At 33.8% G+C, this 22008-nt stretch overlaps 1 protein-coding gene across 4 annotated transcripts; it reads right to left on the bottom strand.

Annotated features, from left to right (window-relative positions):
• Window positions 1-2066: 2066 nt before the first annotated feature.
• On the bottom strand, window positions 2067-21325 carry LOC124542211 (serine/threonine-protein kinase mig-15). Of its 4 annotated transcripts, none has more exons than XM_047120160.1 (22): window positions 21034-21325; window positions 20787-20852; window positions 19978-20185; window positions 19253-19429; window positions 17874-18105; window positions 17631-17759; window positions 17128-17358; window positions 15694-15770; window positions 14915-14999; window positions 14610-14733; window positions 13235-13255; window positions 13049-13145; window positions 12172-12301; window positions 11689-11803; window positions 9971-10885; window positions 7022-7144; window positions 5244-5631; window positions 4426-4646; window positions 4153-4343; window positions 3521-3647; window positions 3180-3314; window positions 2067-3087 (listed from the first exon to the last, which is right to left on the bottom strand). In XM_047120160.1, exons 1-22 carry the CDS (start codon window positions 21097-21099, stop codon window positions 2839-2841), a joined length of 4107 nt encoding a protein of 1368 aa, XP_046976116.1. In that variant the 5' UTR covers window positions 21100-21325; the 3' UTR covers window positions 2067-2838. The 4 variants fall into 4 exon arrangements, with proteins under 4 accessions (XP_046976116.1, XP_046976123.1, XP_046976131.1 ...); XM_047120167.1 differs by having other exon boundaries at window positions 5244-5448; XM_047120175.1 differs by lacking the exon at window positions 9971-10885.
• Between the last annotated feature and the right edge of the window lie 683 nt (window positions 21326-22008).

Below are 22008 nucleotides of genomic sequence, written 5' to 3'. Positions count from 1 at the left end.
AGCGTGTCCCCGGCATCGCAAGATAAATTGTATGGACAAGCGTAGCGTGTCCACTGGCACAGGTACAAAAAAATGATTATTTTTTTGTTAAAAAGGTCTTTGTTATTTAATATTTCTTGTGTTATGCAAGAATTAAGGTGTTTAGAATAACGTTATCAGTGTTTTATCCTGAAATTATGACAAAAAACCGCTTTTATGGTAAGTAAACATCATAATGTAATCAGTGGTTGTAAAACTTTTTAATAAATTCCCACATATCTTATTTATATTGGTGTCGAATTTGATATATACTTTTCATCGCGTTATGATTTAGTTCGTATTTCAATAAAAAAATTGTTCATGATATACATGTACAGAGTTATTGAAATTGTAAACCAAGTAACGAATTGAATTGTAAAGTCTCAAATTATTTTTTTTTGTCAAAGATTGGTACTGAATATTTTGTGTATTGGCAGGTTTTACCTGGTTTTACCTTTTGAAATACATTCAAAAACAAAGCTGTTTCAATTAATTGAATCTTTTCTCAACATTGGACTTCATCACTCATTTCAACAGAACAGAAGTCCAAAGAAATTCATCCCTTCCTCTTTTTTTATTGTACACCAGATGACGACATACTATAAAGTTAAGGGTAGTTAGCCAATGAGATGATGCCTATTATCTAGGCTTTTGTTTAACAGTCATAAAACTGGGTGCAAATTTTTAACATGCACTTAGATTGCATTACAATTAACTAAAAAAATACTTCATGATTTATTACACTTGTATTTTAAATGAATTTTAAACATATATAGAAATAATTATGCCTGACTGTGATAAAATATTTAGAAACAACAATTCAGTCATGAAAAATCATAGAGAACCTTTACTATAAATTATGTAAAACAATAAATATTGAGAATCAAATCTTGGTAGTGCTAAACATAATTTTTAATAATAATAATAATTTAAATATAGATTAAGCATAATAAGGTATTTTGGTCCTACCTACTGTTTTATCCCTGCAAAGGACGCGGGTCAGTTTGAAAGTAGCAAGGTATAATCAAATAAAATAAAATAGAACTTTCAATATAAATTAAAACAGAGTTTAAATTTCGCTTCATAAAGTGTCCATAAAAATACACCTTCTTTTTTTGTTTTCTCAAATACATACTTATTAATTTCTAAAATCAATTTTTATCGGCTTTTTGAATAGAAAAATCGCATCAAAGGAATAGATTTGTACAAAAAAAAATGTAACAAAGTTCCGCAAATTTGAGAAAACAATAACAAAATTAGTTCAATTGTCAATAAATTGGTAATAAGCCATAAATAAAATGTGGTTTGTTGAAAAAACAGTTTGACAATCTATGATTATCCTTAATAAGTGAACAAGCCTAGCGTGTCGCCGGCATTACAAAAGACATTTTTTTCTAAAATAAAAATAAATATTTTTAACGGGCCACTTAAAAACTCAATAGCTTATCGCTTGAAGATTGCACACAATTAGTTTGAATGAATAATTTAGCCTAGTTTTTAAGATATCACTGAAATTCTTAGAACAAGCCTAGCGTGTTCGCGGCGTGGCTATAGAAATTCGCATGAATACGCTAGGCTTGTCGCTGGCACTAAACGTGTTAAAGGAGAAATCCCTTTACCCTTCGTAAGGGCCTCCAAACAATATATATATATAAGCATACCTAATATCTACTACTAACAGCCCACATCTATAAAATATTATTATGCAATATTACTTACACAACTTTAACAAAAATTTTTGTATTTTATTAATTATTAAAAGTAAGCACCGTGAACACAGTCCAAAGACTCCAAAAAAGTTTTACTGCATTACGGCCACTTCATTTTGTTAATTAGATGAGAATTAGTATGACAATGATAAAGTAGTTTCGCTAGGAAAAATATAGTTCCAGAAATAATATTTTTTTACTAAATAGGAATAATTTTTACTCAAAGAGGTGGCATCACAATGGACAATCTATGGTATACAGCAATAAATAAGAAAAAAAAACGTCATATTTTGTGTTTTATTGGACTAAGGTATTTCAAATAAAAAGTCATCAAATATATAATTTTCAATATGCACAGTTACATCTTTATACATGTAAATAATATAGTACATAACAAATAAATAATAAATAGTACCAAATTTTTAGGATTTATCCATTAATAAAATTATTGCAGTTTGGTGTGATAATTACATACACAGTGACTTGAACTAAGTGCCGATTACTTAAGAGAACCTTATTGAATGAAGAGTAATTTACAGCATCTAGAGTTGAATAGTTTAATTTGTAAGTTTGTTATTAATAAATAGACATACCAATTTGTCTGACATGGCATTGATCTTTGTTAATGAACATAATCATGTATTCAATTATTATAATCATCACCCAACTAGCTTAACATTATAAACAATATAATATGGCATAATATGAATTGATAGTTCGATTTGAATTACATTTTCTTACAGAAATTAACATCTACAACATAAAACCTAAGCAATATTAACTTACTTATGAATAGTTGTCAATATCAAAACATTAATCCTATAGGTTATTGCTTAATAATATATAATCCTTAGTAGCTTGTATTGAAATTACAGTATTCAGTACAAAATGCCACGATTGTTAAAAGATAAGATTCTCGAATACGAAATTGTAAATTGTAATGTTTTGTGGATTGTCTTTTGAGCACATAATAATCTGTTACTATCACAAGTCTTTGAATTCTGAATGGCCAAAGCACATGATTGATTTTTTTTTATAAAATACTGGCATGTCCAAGGGGCAGTGTCGCATCACAGTAAAGGGGCGTTTATGTGCCCTCTATGCCCTGTCACTACCAATTGGCCATTCCGGGTTTATTCAGCGTCATAAAGTATATTTGACATGATGAACCACCCTTTGCGGACGAGAAGAAAACTTTGTCATTGCGCTCACATAAAAATTTAAGCCGTTGTGCTTTTTTGTGCATAAATACGCCGTCAAGATGTCCACTCTCTACGGAGCGAATTTCGATAGCTTTATTGCCCCAACCCATTATTTGACCAGTACCAATGTAGGCTACAGATGTAGGCATTTCACCCCACTGAAATAGAACAAATAATATACATTATACAAATTGTAAATATAATAAAAAAAAACTATTTATTATCCTAGTTGAATTACTAAGTTACATACCTGCAACACTATATTTTTGCTAACTCTACCATAAGTGTTGACGTAGACGCCTTCATTATCATAACATAACAGTAGCTGCACACCATTAGAATTAGGCAAGGGAACAATGCAATGTGGAATTATCGCTCCTTGTGTCTGAAATAAAAAAATACACATGCAATTCATCAAACATATTTTAGTGTTTTTTATAAATGGATGGTGGTTAATTGCTCGAAGGGTTGTCATAAGGCCAAAGTATTTTTTTAAGTCATAGACAAAAAAGAGGAAGAATTTTGTTCAAAAGTAAATTCCGACCGTATAGTTTACTAGTTATTATTATTATTTAATGCAACATCACTCACATGTTTCGGTATATAAATGTCATATACACTAGCAGTATCGAGATCGACAGCATGGAAACCATCCGCTGAACCATAGATTACTTTCAGTCTTGTACCTTCTTCAATAGTTAAATCAACTAATAAAGGCCTGGAAATATTTTTAAATTTCAACAAATTATCTTAACACTTTTCGATAAACCAATATATATATATATATATATATATCAAAATATGTAGATATAATTAGTATAGTGAGACACAAACTAGATGTAGCATCGGAAAATGCAATGGAATGAAATTAAAACCGATTACTGCCGATTCGTCGCTATAGATTCACGCGTCAGAGAAAGCAAGTGCATGTAAAACTACGCGTCAAATTGACGAATATATTAGGTCATATGATATTACATTATAATCACACACTGTCTTAAATCATCTGTAATAGATGAAAAGGCCAATGATGATGATGATATTACAAGTTATTACGTTTGTGCAAAGATCATATTCGCGTGAGAAATAAATATTGATAATTTGGGATAGCGTACTTAATTCGGATGTGATCGGTTATACGAATTTTGCCGATGCGACATCTAAGTTGTGTCGTACAATACAATTTTCAATTCGGAAAACCTAGTGTAATATTTTTAGTATACCTATGTTGTAATTCTCCAAAACTTTTGAAGGCCATAAATTTGTGATATGGTTTTGGAGCCCACGCGTAAATCTCGATAGAATCTTTAAGAGCAATGACGAGGAACTTGATCCGCTCATACTTGACTATACGGAAATGAACAGCACCCTGTAATTCTCCGACGTTGATCCAACCATTTCTCCTTTCGACTTGCTAAAAAAAATAAAAAAAAAATAAATTCCATTCGGTTCCTTTTGAAAAATTAAATACTTAAAAAAAAATCAAGAGTACTGACATCACTTAAGCCATCAGTGCGTAAAATCTTCGACTTCAACCAGCTCAAGTAGTAAACTCGTACGCGATTCTTCTTTCCAGATACAGTTATAAGAATATTTTGTCCTTCTAACACTTCCATTTGCTGGAAGCGGCGTCTTGAGATCAATTGATATACTTTCCCTTGACCCGAACGATCGAGTAACATCAAACCGTTTTCCGTTCCAATTAGCAAGTTGACTCCTGTAGTAGATACATATACAATGTAATAGGGTTGTTTCGGTGGTGAAATATAAATTATGAATGTTGATAAAACTTAAAGATTATATGGAAATATACTTAAAATTCTGATTTTGTGGCATAAAAGTACGTTATTAATTTATTATAATAAATTAAAAAGTCGTATTTTTTTATCTATATGTTACGTGACCTTAAACACAAGCCGCCATGGTGTGACGTAAGTGCGGCAAATACGGTCAGTTCAGTGTTAAGATATTAACAGCTAGTCGATAGATATAGTTATATCTATCGACTTTAACTTCAAGGATTTACTTGATTTGGATTTATTGGATTTGTAAAAACAGAATGGCGGTCGTATTTATGAATATGGACTGTTATTTATACACGTGTGACGTCACCAAAATGACTGACAGCGTAAATTTTAATATCATTTTCGGGAAATGAACGGTGTTTATTTCGCCAAAATATATTTTTGTGGCTTTTTATGAGGATATACAACATTTTAAAGTACTATTTTAGACACCGTAGAATGAAAGTCTATGGCCAATGAAAGTCAATGACATATTAAGATTGAACATATAAGTAAGTTTTGGGGCTTACCCCATAGCGCTGCGCATAGAATCTCAGAATTGAATCTCTTCTTGTATTTCCTTATTTCTGGCGTATCGGACGACAGATCGTGTCCCGTGGGAGTGACGTTGACGTTTACGTGACTCTCGCGACGGGAAGCGTTGCCCGAGCCGCCCGTCCCGCCGCTGCCCGTCGATCCCGCGCCGAAGCCGAACGTGAGGAACGAACGCTGCTTCTGTTGCAAGGGGAGGAACTGTTGATGGGAACCCACAGAGGAGTTCGAAGGAGAATGCTGAAGAGGATGTGGAGAAGCGGCACCCGATACGAAAGATTTCGAAGGAGTAGACTGGACAGAGGATGGGAGCGGGTGGTGATGATGGTGAGGAGCAGGCGTGCCTCCTGCAATGGCTTGCCTATACTGGAAGAGAAAATACATCGAATTAAAACTTATATAAGTAAAGCGAAATAATGATGGGTTTGCTTTTTGAAATTTACATATATTTTTTATTTTGTTTTTACATCTGAAATTTGATGTCTTTGGTTAGTCAAAAAATCCACCTCCCATTTATTAGTTGTCATCTCAATGATCGGAAAGTTATTTGCAGCGTTGCTAATATCTACAAAACATATTTGACGAATCAGACTGTAGGGGGTATAGTAGGTGTGTAGCAGGCAATGATTAAAATTGATCAGATAAAATATCAATGTGTTTACATTTAAAATGATTTTGATGTTGTGACACATTCAACAAGATTTTATAGCATTCAGAATGATCAGAAAATTATTTGAAAGAACAGAAACTACCATTTTTAGTTCCATAAACAAAATTAAATTCGAATAATTCTACTAGTAATTTTTTCGTTGATAAGTGGATAAGTTAATTGCTCTAATAAAATCTTATTAACTTTAATATTCATATTTAATACTGTGGTCATACTAGTAATCATTTAAGATTTATTTTAAGTTCCGACTAATAATAATATTTCTTTAATTCATCAACCGGGGCCCATCGTACCACTGCTCTCGCGGTTATTAAGCTGGCTTAATATTTCTTCGAACTACCTTCAAGGCTAAAGACATGATCTAGCAGATGAATACACATGGAAGCTTTCTATAGTATGCATACATAGAGAAGAAGTGAGATGTTTATTTTAACAACATTCTATGATATGCTGTTTGAAGCATTCTTGTTGCTATACGGTTCGTACTTACGTAGTGATAACAGCAGTCTGCAAACCGGTCGCGGACCGTAGCTCCAGGGTGTTTGCATGATTGACAACCATTATCACATTAATACTATATACTAAAAGCTTGGCACCACATGTTGCTAGGACAGGGACTCCTAACACTTATTTATTTATTTCGGATTTTTTAACTACGATTGATGTATTTTTTAACATTCAGATTTTTCTTGTAACTTTCGACTGTAAGTCGTGTTTAAGGTTAGTCTTATAAGGGATAATATTTATGATATTAGCGACATTTTATCAATGTTAATTCTTGTTAAGCAAGCACCTCTTACGAAATAATGTTGGGAGCCCCGTATCATAAATATATATGAAAATCGCGAGATGTTACACACAAAAACTTTAACATAAAAGCACAGATTTTTGTGAAATGGGTATCTGTTCTAAGTAGTGAATAAATGTGGCATAAATGTCCGCAATATACTAATATAATAATTTGCCTCTATATAAGGGTTTCAACTTTTAGGCAGTAATTTTATTATTATGAGGCTATTTCGAGATGGTATGCTAGATATATACGTAATTGTACAAATAGCTGGTCGGATGGTGTCGAGATATTACCTCTTCACTGGTGGATTTGTCGTGGCGAGGTGGAGTCGTTGGCTGACCCGCCTGGCTTAGTAGGTCGGGCAGTACAGAGCTGGTACGCGACCCATTCCCTTCGTTGTTGCCACTCGAACGACCCTGGGTGCATTTCAAATTCGCATCACGTAACTTATTAGTTTGTCCATCTTGTATTTAAGTAAATAATGTCATGAATTTAACAAGGAACCATTTGATGTCATAAGCGTTAAAAAGATAAGCCAATCATAATTTTTTATACAATTTCACGAGAGTACTATGGGCATTACTCTGTAATTACAATTAATCACGTTCCGATGCAGCTGCTTAATAGCGGCAAACTGTATTAATTTTAAATGTCGTGAGAATGAAAATGAAATATAAAACCATTGTTTATGTTTACATTTTTACATTTTAGTTAACGCTAGTATGAGATAATCATTGTTGCAATTTTCTACATTGATATCGCTTACTTACAGCACGACAGTATGATATAAATCCTATAATATATGTTTGAATTATTTCCATTGTAATATTTGCGACACGAACATGACACAAAGTCACATATATATCTTTTATGTATAATCTAAATTAACAAGTTAATATATTTTGACGAAACGGGACATCTCTTTTCTTCATCTTCTTTTCGGTTTTTAAAGTTCTTTTTTAAACACAATACCGATGGTGGCAAAATCTTGATATTTATTTAATAAATTATTAACATTTCGATTTACAATTTTATTTAACTATATTTATAATTGAATTGAGGACGCCACTAGTCTAAATTATGCAAATAAAAATAAGAATTATGAAGTTTTAGAATCACAAAATTGTAAGCCTAACAAAATTATAAGTCTATCAGGTTAGTATAGGGAAGACGCGATATTTTTATTTCTGTGTTTATTTTAAAGAACTCCGTATAGGATAGACCACAAGTATATTAAAAATCTAAAGCACTTTAATTTACTAAAAAATGCGGTTTCAAAATGTTAATTTAAATTTTCGCGCGAAAACGGAACTATATTTCGTATGACGTCACTTCTGTCTGTCACTGGCCCTCTGCTCGTACTTAAGCTTTCTAAGGCTTTCATACTTATGCATTTTTTCTCGACCTTTGAGATACATTTTTGTATAAATTGAAAACGGTCGGATCGATACACCGAATAAAAGCTTTGTTCGCGTAGGTTTTGTGCCAATGTCTTCATCTACTTCCACAAAGTTTTCAAATAAATTGTTTTTGACTGGACCTTCTGACACAATACTGAGATAAAAGTGGTTTCAAGCTGAAAAGAGGAATCTGGAGTCTGCCTTGACAAACCCAACTTCCATTTTAATTCGAACAACACAATTAATTTTCGTTTCAATGTTCACTTTTTTACAACTTTAACCTCAAATGAGTAGTCATAACAGGAGTGACGTCACTGGATGCTAATCAGTGTCTTGAAATACGTTCCGTTTCACGTTACTTTAATCCGTAATTATTGTTAAAAAACAAAATTATCTCATATAATAAAATGGGAGTGTCTGTTTGCAATATTAAAATAGACCTTTTTTACTCGATGCATATGTATGTATATGTCCGGTACATATACCAAAATAACATTTTTTACAATTTTTGTCTGTCTGTTTATTCCCGCTAATTTCTGCAACGGCTGGACCGATTATGACGGAACATTCACTCGCAGGTTACGTAACTTAGGCTATAATAATATTTATTTAAACGCGTACAAGATCGCGGGCACAGCTAGTATCAAATATAAACATTGCAGTGGTCTTTTTTTATATTTTTTTAACATTTTAATAGCAACAATTTCATAAATATTATATTTGCATTTTCTCTATTGGAAGGCGACATTATAAGTTGTAATTGAAAATTTCTGTAAGTCTAATATTGCAAAATTATATTTAAATTTTGTTGGCTTACTTATTAACGGAAATCGAAGTTGATCACGTAACATGTTGTTACAAAAAAACGTGTACCCATAATCAACTTCGCCATTTCTTAAGTAAAATAATTAAGATTATTATGTTAAAAAATATAATTGGTGAATCCCAATGTTATACTTACGCGTGATAATGACACCGCGACAATAGCGTTACACTCACAAAAATGTATATTTCCAACAGATTACTTATTCATAATATACTTAATATGTCAAAGTGATCCAGGCTAGTGTCACGGCGTCCGTGTATCTGCTAGTTATTGTTTTAACGTTGCAACAGCATAGCGTGACAAACACAAACACGGCAGCGTAAAACATGCATTTAAATAAAAACACATTCACAAAACAGACGTTGAATATTCTTGTCAGCTTCGGTGAGAAGTCGTTAGGCGGTCATTCCTGATATTGTTAAATTTAAACTGTTTATGGCACAATTGACTCAAATCATCGACTGAGGACGCTTTGCGTATCTTGGCAGGAAGTCGGTATTCGCGCACAGATGTTGATTAATTATTAGTTTGTGAGTACAAAATATCAATGTTAGTTAGTTTAGTCGGAAGAAACTAGCTACTTATCGAATATACGAATAAACAATCTATGTAACCATTGAGTATCTTTCTACAGCCAACGTACCTACATCTCATATTAAACTAAACTACTATAACAGATACGTAAAACAATCTGTCACGCCAAAATGTAAGACGTGTGAGCAAATAAACAGTAAATACTAAAATATTTTCATCAAACTATTATAAACATTCATAAATATATATTTTAGTATAGATATTTAATAACGCTTTCAGTTCAACCATTCCCACACAAATCATTCGATCCACCACAGTCCACACCGATAGCTACACAATGACTCAGGGAACTTTATGATACAATACAGCATCGACAGGTTAGTTCAATACAACTATGTTAGATAATCATAGATTAGAACCCTCATACCAAACGTAAGTAAAATATATATATTAATCAAACTATCCCGAGCAGTGTGAATTACCTGATCCTGTGCGATTACCGCTTCCTGCCCACTCGATATAATGTCCGTGTGCCGGTTTAATTGCGAATTCCTTCTGAATATGATATCGGATTCCGTCTTTTCTCTGCGCGGTTTGACGATGCTATTGGCGTCGGCGGTGAGGTCGAGCGTTCCCTTCTCGAACGACGCGCCGCTCGAGAAACAGATACTCGTGGCCGGCGAGTCGCTGTTCACGCTGCTCTGGCGACTAGTACTGTTCCTCTCGTTGTCCTGCCGGATGAGCACAGCGACGCTCTTGAGAGCTTCTATCGGGTTGTTAGCGGTAACCTTCTTCTCTGGTGATGCTTTATCGCATATCTTCGAGTGGTTCTGTTGGGCTCTCTTTAGGCTGTCGTTCATTTTAATGAAGTCCGTCAGAATCGGTTCCCCTGATGCCTGGGGTTTGTTGGTTTGTTTACGCGAGTGATTGAATATTCCACTTGATCTCAGTTGTTTGCTAGCTCCTATTTGAGCTTCATGTTTCGGATAGTAGATAGCAGAATGTCGTGTACTGGACAGCGGGAACAAGTCAGAATTCTCCCTTCTGAATCCTCTGAAGAACCTGTTTGGGGCATTCAGGTCTGCATCTTGCTCCTTCTTGTACTTTAGTATGTCAGATAACTTTTCTTGGGTAGTTTTATCGACCGGATTTTGGAATAACTGTTTATGGCGGGCGGGCGGGGTCGCGATGGCTTTGTACTTAACCCACGCATCTTCCATTTCAATGCGAGATTGGCGTTGGAGTTGCGCGCGTTTGAGTTCAGACTCCTTTGTCGGGTCTTGCTTCTCTTCTTTGACGTCAGTATTTTTCGAAGGAAAAAATCTGGCAAAGTCCCAGTCCTTGAGGAGAACTGCTTCATCGATGTCCGACTGTCTTTTATCGTTTTCATTCTCCCTCTGATGTTTTCCGAACATGTTCAGTATAAAAAGTGCACATAAATAATGAGAACAATGATAGGACATTACAAATTCTAATGGTACTCGTAATCGCTCACCAATCTTACTTTGGCGTGAGATATGGTAAATGCATGACCCCACCATCACTGAGGCTAACGCTCACACGTTAGTTTAGAATATTCATGGTCAGAAATTAAATGGGACCAAGCAATACATATTATTCAAACTAAAACAATAAAATATTGCAAAGATTAACATAACACATTGATCATTTACAAACCGTTACTGATTGATCCACGTGGTCCGAAACGAAAATGTTACTTTTCATGTTTCACGGGACTCGAGTCAACCGCAAGAATATACGGCTATGCAAGCACGAAATGAGCATTTTCGTTTCGGAGCGACGTATAGTACGACACAACTTAGATGTCGCATCGACAAAATTCGTAAAACCGATCACATCCGAATTGAGTACGCTATCCCAAATTATCAATATTTATTTTCTCACACGAATATGATCTTTGCACAAACGTAATAACTTGTAATATCATATGACCTAATATATTCGTCAATTTGACGCGTCGGTTTACATGCACTTGTTTTCTCTGACGCGTGAATCTATAGCGACGAATAGCGTCGTATGGCGCGATAGGGAGCTATTTCTATTGGTTGTGTAAATCGGCAGTAATCGGTTTTATTTTCATTCCATTGCATTTTCCGATGCTACATCTAATTTGTGTCGTACTATATATATATAACGTGGTGTGCAAGAGTTAACACAAGCGGCGTCACCCGGCACTCACCCGCTTGACGAGCGTGCGGTCGGCGTGCGGGTCGTCGTCGTCGGGCGTGGGCGGCAGCGGGCGCGTGGGCGCGCAGCCGCCGCAGCCGTCCTCCGACACCGCGCTCAGCCCCGGCCTGTAGCAGAACTCGGGACTGACGAGCAACCGAAACGAAGGGAGCGAACCAAGGGGATAGATGGAGGGCGAAACCAAAATAATGCGCAACGGAAAAGAAAAAAAAAAGGAAAACGTGAGATTAGTCGTCTGCTACTCTACTGATATAGGATGAATTTTCAAATTATGATTACGTCTTTAAACTTAAAACAAAAAATTACAGTTAAAGCGAAACGATGGTATTGATGAAAATCGTATTTTTTATCGTTTCCTCGATCTCGAAAAACTTTCGGTACCGTCGTGCCACTCGGACCGTCCAGTACCACAATGGAAAATGAGCCGGATGAGTCGGAGCCGAGCGACGCTAGGTCGTAAGCGGGGGGTGCTCACAGCGGCTTGGGCGGGTCGCTGGCCAGCAGCGTGCCGTCGTTGCGCACGCGGCCGCCGCTCTCCTCGGCGTCGCTGTCGCTGTCCGACTCCTCGAAGGGCGGCTCGGGCGCGGCGCGCTCCACGGCCGGGCCTGCGGGCGGACTCAGCTATACACATACGGACAGACATATCCAGTGCGCTGTACGCACGCACGCCATTCAGTGGCGTAGCTATCGTAGGGCCAGGAGGTGCAGTGCACCAGGGCCCCAGAGTTCAGGGGGCCCTCTAAACTAAACCTTAAACTTCTGTATTTATATATAGATTTCTTATTTGGTATCTATAATTTTAAAGGGTAATCATTAGTTAAAGAGAGATGGGAAAGAGGGAGTGAGGGCCCGATTCTTTTTCTATGCACCGGGGCCCTTCCTCACCTAGCTACGCCACTGGCCATTCCATCGTGATTAAAGTAAAGTATGGATACTGCAAAACGAGCTCAATGTATTATTTCACAGCTTGAAATAAAATTTATTTTTAAAGGTAAGTTGCATAGTATAATTTTATTAAATGAGCATGATTATCTGTGATAGAAATAATATGATGATATTATTATCATCAATGCTCAGGCATAAGGAGGTATACATACTTATATTTTTTTTTTATATTTACTATTTTTGCCTGAGCTTTGAATATCAAGCTAAAATGTCTTTTTTGAACGTTTACTTATGTGTTATATATATTCATGACCATATGCATACATAGCTATATTAATTAACGAAGGCGTGTCATTCCCCGTTAAATTACAATTTATATGTAACAAAAATATTATAGTATTTAGGTATATAACCAAACAATTTCACTGCCATCATTCATCATCATATCAGTTTTACAAAAGACTGACCTTGGCCGTTAGTTGGGGCTCGCGGGGGTCGATTCGGTGGTTCATTGCCCGAAACTACACCGAGCTCGTTTAGCTGCGCCGCTAACTTATCTAAGTCCTGAAAATACACCATAGAATCGTCATCATCGACTACGTCATCAATTACACAAATTTTTAAATTATTCGAAGCAGCAAATTTAAACCTACCTCTGGCCTTCGAGGTGGAAGCTGCAGTCAATTTATCGGATGTGCAAAGAAAAACAGCGTGACATGAAAACAAAAACACAAAGCTAATAAAATAAAAAGTTCACAATAAAATATAACAAAAATGCGATAGAACATGAACATGCATTACATTTCATTAATGATTTTCTTTTGTAATAAAAAAAAATACGTTTCTTCTAAACTCTTTTAAACTTTATCGACTTTTACAGAAAATAAATGCATATAATTAAGAAAACTCGAAAAATATTTTAATTAATTGTATTACTAGTGTAATTTTTCTTCGATAAAAAAAAAATAACAAAACAAAACAAGAAAACTTATGTCATATGCTGCAAAAGCAAAAATGAAATCTATATACCAACAAATTAAACATACATTTCAATGATGATTATATTTATGTTTAATTGTTTTAAACCAAATTATATCATCAAGGTCTTTGTGGTGAGATTCAAGCAGATTATAACAGGCAATATTCAAAAAATCAATATATTTATAATTCATGTAGGTCCATAAAAGCATCTTTGAATACTCATGCTGTAATGTTGTTTTTTAAGTCTACAGAATTAAATCTCATATGTTATTATCCCATATATTATATCATCTGAACTAAGGATGTTATTTCTTATATAAATAAATTTAGAATTAGTACAATCAGCGTCAAATATTTAGAGATACTCAGAGTATTCAAATAAATAGGCGCAACATAGACATCTGTGACCTTTTGCTTAAAGTGAAAAGGATTGCATCTTCATATGCAGTCTCTATCTCTTTCATATTATGCATAAATATTTCAATATTAATTGATGTGACAAATTGTATTTAAAAAATTAAGCAGTAAAGTATATTTTTCTAATGTGTTCCGTATTTTTAAACACTTAGAATGCTTGGATGCCATTGGCGAGATGACTGTAACCATATTTAGGGTTTGACTGTAACGATCTATATGACGTTTTAAACGTCTCGACTTTTTGAGCGCGTTTGTTGACAACAATAAGGAAACTTTGTTTGTACCGATATTATTGACTTTTTGGTTACGTCTAATTATTTGAATACCCTGAGTGTCTTTAATTATTTGACGCTGACTGTACAATCTAATTTGAAAATTTTCGAACAGGGCTATACATGTTCCACAAAGGATCATGATTTACTTTATTTTACTTCACGATACATGGTCAGATAGCACTAAATTTCGCCTTTGTAAATCTTATAATAACTTTCATAAATGCCAATCATTAAAATTTATTTAGAATATCAAATAACTAATAACTCGAATAGATGTCTACAAATGGTTACAGATGGTGATTAAATAAAAAAAAAAAAATTATGACTGATTGACAAGTTGTATGACTGGACGTACCATGGGCTTGAATATGTGGTGGGAGCCGCGCTGCGGAGGCTGCGGGCCGCCTGCGGGCGGGGTGCCGTTGTTGGAGCCCGAGCTGTTAGACGAGCCCGAGGACTTCGGCGTCGGCGGCAGTGGCCTGCGCGCCAGAGGTAATTCAACTCTTAACACTTCTAAGCAAAAACTTATAACTATTTTGCTGCTTTGATTGCAATGAATTACCAATAAAAAAATGTATATATGTTTTTTTTTTTTTAAACTTTGAATTGTTAATATAACCAAAGTAAATTTAAAATAACGTACATTGTTTTAATAATTACCTATATCTATTTGGCTGTTGTGCCTGTGGGTCTGGCACAACAATCAGTCTTTGTGGAATGGATGGCCGCGCTGGCGGGCCAGGTTCTATTGTGAAGTAAGAAAAAAAATGTGATTTGTCTTGTAGGTTGAATTTAATATATAAAATATATACAACAACAGCCTGTAAATTCCCACTGCTGGGCTAAAGGCCTCCTCTCCCTTAAAGGAGAAGGTTTAGATCATATTCCACCATGCTGTTCCAATGCGGGTTGGTGGAATACACATGTGGCAGAATTTCTATGAAATTTGTCACATGCAGGTTTCCTCACGATGTTTTCCTTCACCGCCGAGCACAAGATCTATTATAAAAACAAATTAAGCACATGAATCAGCGGTGCTTGCCTGGGTTTGAACCCGCAATCATCGGTTAAGATGCACGCGTTCTAACCACTGGGCTATCTCGACTTTATAAAATATATAGTATATCCTAATTGAAGGAGAAAAGATTCAACTCATTCATTCATTCAATTTGTGCATAAATTATTCTCAAAATATGAAAATTTTAGATAACATTTTTTTTATTATCATAACTATTTGATTGATATCAACACTTGATATAAAGTCGATTACAAAGATACTAAAAATCATGTCTAATGCCTTACTCTTGTAAATCACATAAAAGATATATCAAAGCTTTGTTTAGTTCTTATAATATTTCTCCTGCTATTGGAATAAATTTTGAAGTGATTTCTGGGTTAATATGGCATAAACAGTCTCCTATCGAGACCATGACACCTACCTGGTATCTCCTCACGATCTTCACGTTTGCTGTTGCGTTTTGGCGGCGGTTGGGGTTGCTGTGCTTCTGCAGCAGCGCTAGAAAATAATTAAAGCTGAGTATATATGGAAACATATTATTAAAAAAGATTTTATTATCAATTTATATGTATAGTATAGATCATTCGGATCTACACCTTTGCATTTAATTGAGCGACACTCAAACTTACAACACGTGCAAGTGTACGTGAATGATATGAATGGTGCAAGAAATAAGATACCAACACAAATATAAATTAGAATTTTTTTTAATGCACGGAGATGTCACTCTTGGTTTTTGACTCGGTGACATGTTATATATATCAAGGGATACTTGAAATGTACGCTTTATTCAGTTATGCGACTTTAAAAAGGATTTAATCACAAAATATTTACTATCTTGTCTCCTGTTATATATATCAAGGAATACTTGAAATGTACGCTTCAGTCAGTTATGCGACTTTAAAAAAGATTTCATCACAAAATATTTACTATCTTGTCTCCTGTTATATATATCAAGGAATACTTGAAATGTACGCTTTAGTCAGTTATGCGACTTTAAAAAAGATTTAATCACAAAATATTTACTATCTTGTCTCCTTTATATATATCAAGGAATACTTGAAATGTACGCTTTAGTCAGTTATGCGACTTTAAAAAAGATTTAATCACAAAATATTTACTATCTTGTCTCCTGTTATATAAGGAATACTTGAAATGTACGCTTTAGTCAGTTATGCGACTTTAAAAAAGATTTAATCACAAAATATTTACTATCTTGTCTCCTGTTATATATATCAAGGAATACTTGAAATGTACGCTTTATTCAGTTATGCGACTTTAAAAAAGATTTAATCACAAAATATTTACTATCTTGTCTTCTGTTATATATATCAAGGAATACTTGAAATGTACGCTTTAGTCAGTTATGCGACTTTAAAAAAGATTTAATCACAAAATATTTACTATCTTGTCTCCTGTTATATATATCAAGGAATACTTGAAATCTATGCTTTAGTCAGTTATGCGACTTTAAAAAAGATTTAATCACAAAATATTAACTCTCTTGTCTTTTTATGTGAGTTATCTTGGTTATCTTGGTGGTAGGGCTTTGTGCGAGCCCGTCTGGGTAGGTACCACCCACTCATCAGTTATTCTACCGCGAAATAACAGTAGTCAGTATTGTTGTGTTCCGGTTTGAAGGGTGAGTGAGCCAGTGTAACTTCAGGCACAAGGGACATAACATCTTAGTTCCCAAGGTTAGTGGCGCAGTGACGATGTAAGGAATAGTTAATATTTCTCACAGCGTCATTGTCTATGGGTGATGGTGACCATTTACCATCAGGTGGCCCATATGCTCGTCCGCCAACCTATACCATAAAAAAAAAAGTTAGTCATTCTATCATGCGGCACCGACCGTCCCTCCTGTATCTGCTGGAAGTTCCGACGCAGCGTGTCGCCGCCCTGGTGCGCGGCGGCGTTGTGCACGATGGACGAAGGCTCGCCCGCCACTGCATTGTCCTCCTCCTCCCCCTCCGAGCCCGAGTACTTGTAGTCCTCCCGCACTGAGTTGTCCTGCTTTCTCTTCTTGCATCTATCTATGTGGTCTTTCAGTTGTATCCTCACCTGCCTCTCGGTAGGTTGATCTCTGTGAGAAATAGAACAATTATTTATATTTATGAATTGTAAGATTTAGATGAGGAGTCTAATCCGCGCCGCTCCATTACAGATCGGTGAGTCTTTTCAAAGAGATTGTGACCTCAGGGTCACGTTGAAAATTTAATAAGATAAAAAAAATTAGATATATTATATAGACATTCAATATAGGTAGATAGAATATAAACAAACAAAAACTAATTAGCTATCACATAATTCATAACAGTGGTTATTTTATTATGTGATTAAATATTTGCTACTCACCTTATGAATGAATGCTTCAGGAGTTGCTCAGTGTAAGGACGCTGATGGTAGTCTTTTACAAGTACAGTCTCAATAAAACTATGAAATTTTTTTGCCCACTTCTTTGACTTTAAGCGTGGCGGAGGGTTTCTGTAAAAAGGAAATAATCTTGTTACAATTCACATTCAACCAACAAATATCTTATTACATAAAAAAACTAATTAAATTTTACGAATTATATAGGTAAACTATAAAAAAAACTACCGTGGAATGAGGAAAAGAGCTCTCATAGGATGAAGATCGCATAGAGGTGGTTGACTCTCGGCCATCTCAAGTGCAGTGATACCGAGAGACCAGAGGTCAGAGCGATTATCGTACGTAGCCTCGGGGTTCTCGTCACATGCGATCACTTCCGGCGCCATCCAATATGGAGTACCGATGAATGTATTTCTCCTGCCGATTGTCCTATCCAGTTGTGCAGATACTCCAAAGTCGACTATAAAAATAATTTGTTATTCATTATCACAAAAAAAAAAATTCAAACATTTCCTCTTACGGACAGTTTCAAATTAAAAACTTAGCACTGTTCATTAACAAAGAAATTGAGACGAAACTACCTTCAAGTTATGCTGAACTTAATCCCAAAAGAATAAATAAAAGTCATTCATAAACAAAAATAACAACAAACATACAAAAAAATGTAATAATATTGCAAATGGGAAAGTAGCTTTATGTGTCTGGGTAGACAACACAGTTAAACCACTGGAATTTGGTATCTGTCATGCTTTAACTCTAAGTTAGAACATAGGATACTTCAGTAGTCAAACCTGACAACCAGAAAGGTTTATGAAATTGGAACAATTTACGTAAAAAATAATGAAGTTTTGATGTATAGTACCCTACCCATACCCTAATAGAAGGTTTCTATTATAATGTAGGCGTTCAATTCAAAATAATTCTTGATTAATACATGTACTTTTTATATGGAGAAAGCTGAATTTTAATATACAAAAGATGATTTCTGTGGTACATAAATAATGTATACTGTAATATAAATATTTAAATGTCATAAAAAACAGTAATTTTTCATTCAACATTTTTAAAACCATTTGTATATGACAATAGATATATCAATGTTCAAATAGTTTGCTATCACAAATCCACATGAAATGAAACATAAATAAATTTTTTGTTCATATATTTTTAAATTACTATTCAATAATTGTTATCAGGAATGAGATCAGTTCGTATAGAAATGTCACAATTGCACAAGATACATATTCTGTTCATAAATTGCGTGATGTGCACTAATTAGCTGCAGTACTCAGACCAAAGATAAAATATTAAGTGAAGTAAAATGAAACATGAGTAAGCAATATTTTATATGAAGCTAAACAAAATGTAATCTAATAATGTAAAACCTTTATATTAGCCCAAAAAGTGAGAATTAAAAATAATCATGAAATTATTCATAATTTTATAACATTTATAAATTCTAAGTCATAGTCTAATTATTCATACTTTTTTTTTGGCTACATAGAGTTCTTATTTAATAATTTATACAATTTTTTTCAAACTGATGATTCATCTGGATTTAAGGAGCAAATTTTTATTTCAAAGTACATGGTATATAATTTACTTACCAAGCTTGACTTCAGCATTATCAGTGAGCAATACATTCTGTCCCTTTATGTCACGGTGTATCACTTTGTTGGAGTGCAGATAGCTTAGACCTCTTAGGATTTCTCTGCAAATATACGAAATCCATTCTTCTTTCAATGACTGCCCCTTGGTTGATTTGACTAAGTCTGTCACGGAACCTAAAATGACATCACAAGTCTTATTACAGTGAATGTAGATTCATATACAACTTAGTTTATATGCAAACCTTGCAAACAACAAATATAATTTGTAAAGAGAAAAAATCAGCAAATCTCTAGACAGTAATTTAAACCAATTAAAGTACTAAAAGGAATTAATGAATCACATTGAAATATGTTAATCTCCATTGTGGTACAATGTAAACTAATTGCAAATTAAAAAGCTTTTTTGTGACACAATTAAGTCCAACATTGATAATTTTTATATTTAAAGGACCATTTAAAGGAACTATCACAAAGAATAATTGTATCTATTGGGGTGTTATACAGTCATCTTATTAGTTTAGTTAGAGGTTGTTAACCAGGTCATATAATTAAAAGTAATAAAAACTGAATTGCCACTGTATAATTCCAAGCTGTTTCTCAATGAGCATGATAATTATCATTAACTTTATTAGATGTGATTATGGTTAAGAATAGAAACGAATTGAATGACAGAAATAGAAAAAGAGATTAATGAATAATAATAAAGCTCATATTGTACTTACCAGCACCACAATACTCCATTACCAGCCAAAGCTGATCATCCTTACCAGGAGGACTCTTTTTAATAAATGCACCATAATAAGTTGCAATGTTTCGGTGATTAGAATACTTTTTGAGGACATTGATCTCAAGTTTTATCTCTTCCTCTTCATCCTGTGTGACATCCATAACTTTGATGGCAGCAAGCTGTCCAGTTTTTGTGTGGCGACCCTATAATATACATATATGAAATGAAAAACTTGATGAACATAATGTAAATACATAAATACGAATAATAATACAAAATTGTAATTTATTTTTTAACTTATGTTTTAATTCATATTTCTTAAATGAAATATCATTATCATAATTATGTTTTAGTATCTAAACTGATAGCAGAAGTACATGATTACATTATTTTGAAGTAGATAGGTTTAAATGCAAACTTCATTTAAAGGCATATTTATTTAAAAATCTGCTTTGTATATTACAATTTCAGTAATACTAATTTTCATTAAAAACAATTCTACAACAAGGATGACATTTTGATGATGTACTTAGTAGATAAATTTTAGTCAGTGTGTAGTAATTTAAGAATATGTCAGTTTTATTGGAGGCTGGCAGATGAAAATTAATTCTGTTCATTGACACTAATAGCTCCTCTTAAATTGTAAAGTTCAAAGTATAAAAGTAACATAATTTTCATCATTAAGGTTCAATTTACGGATGATACTTATGTATTTAACTGATTTATATTTATAGGTCAGATAATTCTGAGAATTGTGGTCATTATATTAGTAAATAATCAATTTATTGAGATTAACATACATACCTTATATACTTGTCCATAGGTGCCATTTCCTACAACTTCTATAAGTTCAAATATACCAGCCGGGTCCTGAAACCAAGCATTCACAAGGAATGTATAGATAAAAGCTAATTATAATCCTTATTGAACCCTAACTATGATTCACGCCCTGTGAGATCATTGCTCCCTGATATATATTTTTTTAACCAAGAGTAGCCTTTTTACAGGCATTTATAGAGATGGCCAAAAATGTTAAAGTTCAAGAGTTTACCTTTAGCGCACTGAGGTCAATGTCGTCCAATGAACAATTTACAGACGGTGCCAGTTGATGCGCCATTTTGAGTATATTGTCACACACGAAGACAAAGCACGAGAACCTTACATCAATACAAAAAGTAAATAAGAACCCTTAGATTACAACATTGGGATAGAAACTGCCAGGATTTTATTATTTCACGTATGAATGATTTATAAAACACATTGTTTACAATTAAAATTACAGTAAATTACAGATACACAATTTATATGCCGCACACACACCCGGCAGGGATGCCAGTATATGAAATCACAATCTACCATTATTATCAGAATTCCTACTATAGATTATACAAAAAATATTTTGTGAAATATAGATTACCGAAAATAATTTTCTGAAAACTACTATTTCATTTCAAATGTTTTATAGGTATATTGAAAAACTAAAATTAACGTGTAACAAAGTTATGTACAACTTTTGTAATTACTTTTTGTTAACAAACTTAAATTTAATAGTCCAATTTGAAAAAAAACAAGTGTATCACGATATTGTCAACTCATTTAATACATTCCTAATAAAAATGATCTTGATCTTTGACAATAAAAAAAATTGTTAACATTTAATAAGATTTATATTATGTATATCGTTTGATATAATGATGAAATAGGTAGCAATAACTATAGGTAAAATATAGAGTGCAATTTAGTAATAATATATGTTTACATATATAATGAACTCGAAAAATACTTAAATAATATTCTTGTGAATATTTAACATATATTCTTGTATATATTTAACTTTTTATTACCAAAGTAAAATTCAACCTAAGAATAATTAATGTGAATTTTCTGTCTGTTAGCTTTTGGCGAATAAGACACTAAGCCGATTTTGATAAATTATGGCATGGATATAGCTTGAACCTATAAGGAGGGGAATGTGAAGGGCATAAGCTTTTTAAAAAGTCGTAAGTAGAAAATATAATTACAAAAT

This window comes from Vanessa cardui, chromosome 2, assembly GCF_905220365.1.
Source record: "Vanessa cardui chromosome 2, ilVanCard2.1, whole genome shotgun sequence".
NCBI classification, from domain to species: Eukaryota; Metazoa; Arthropoda; class Insecta; order Lepidoptera; family Nymphalidae; genus Vanessa; species Vanessa cardui.
Note: the sequence above shows the minus strand (reverse complement) of the source record. Positions and strands in the feature narration are given on the sequence as shown.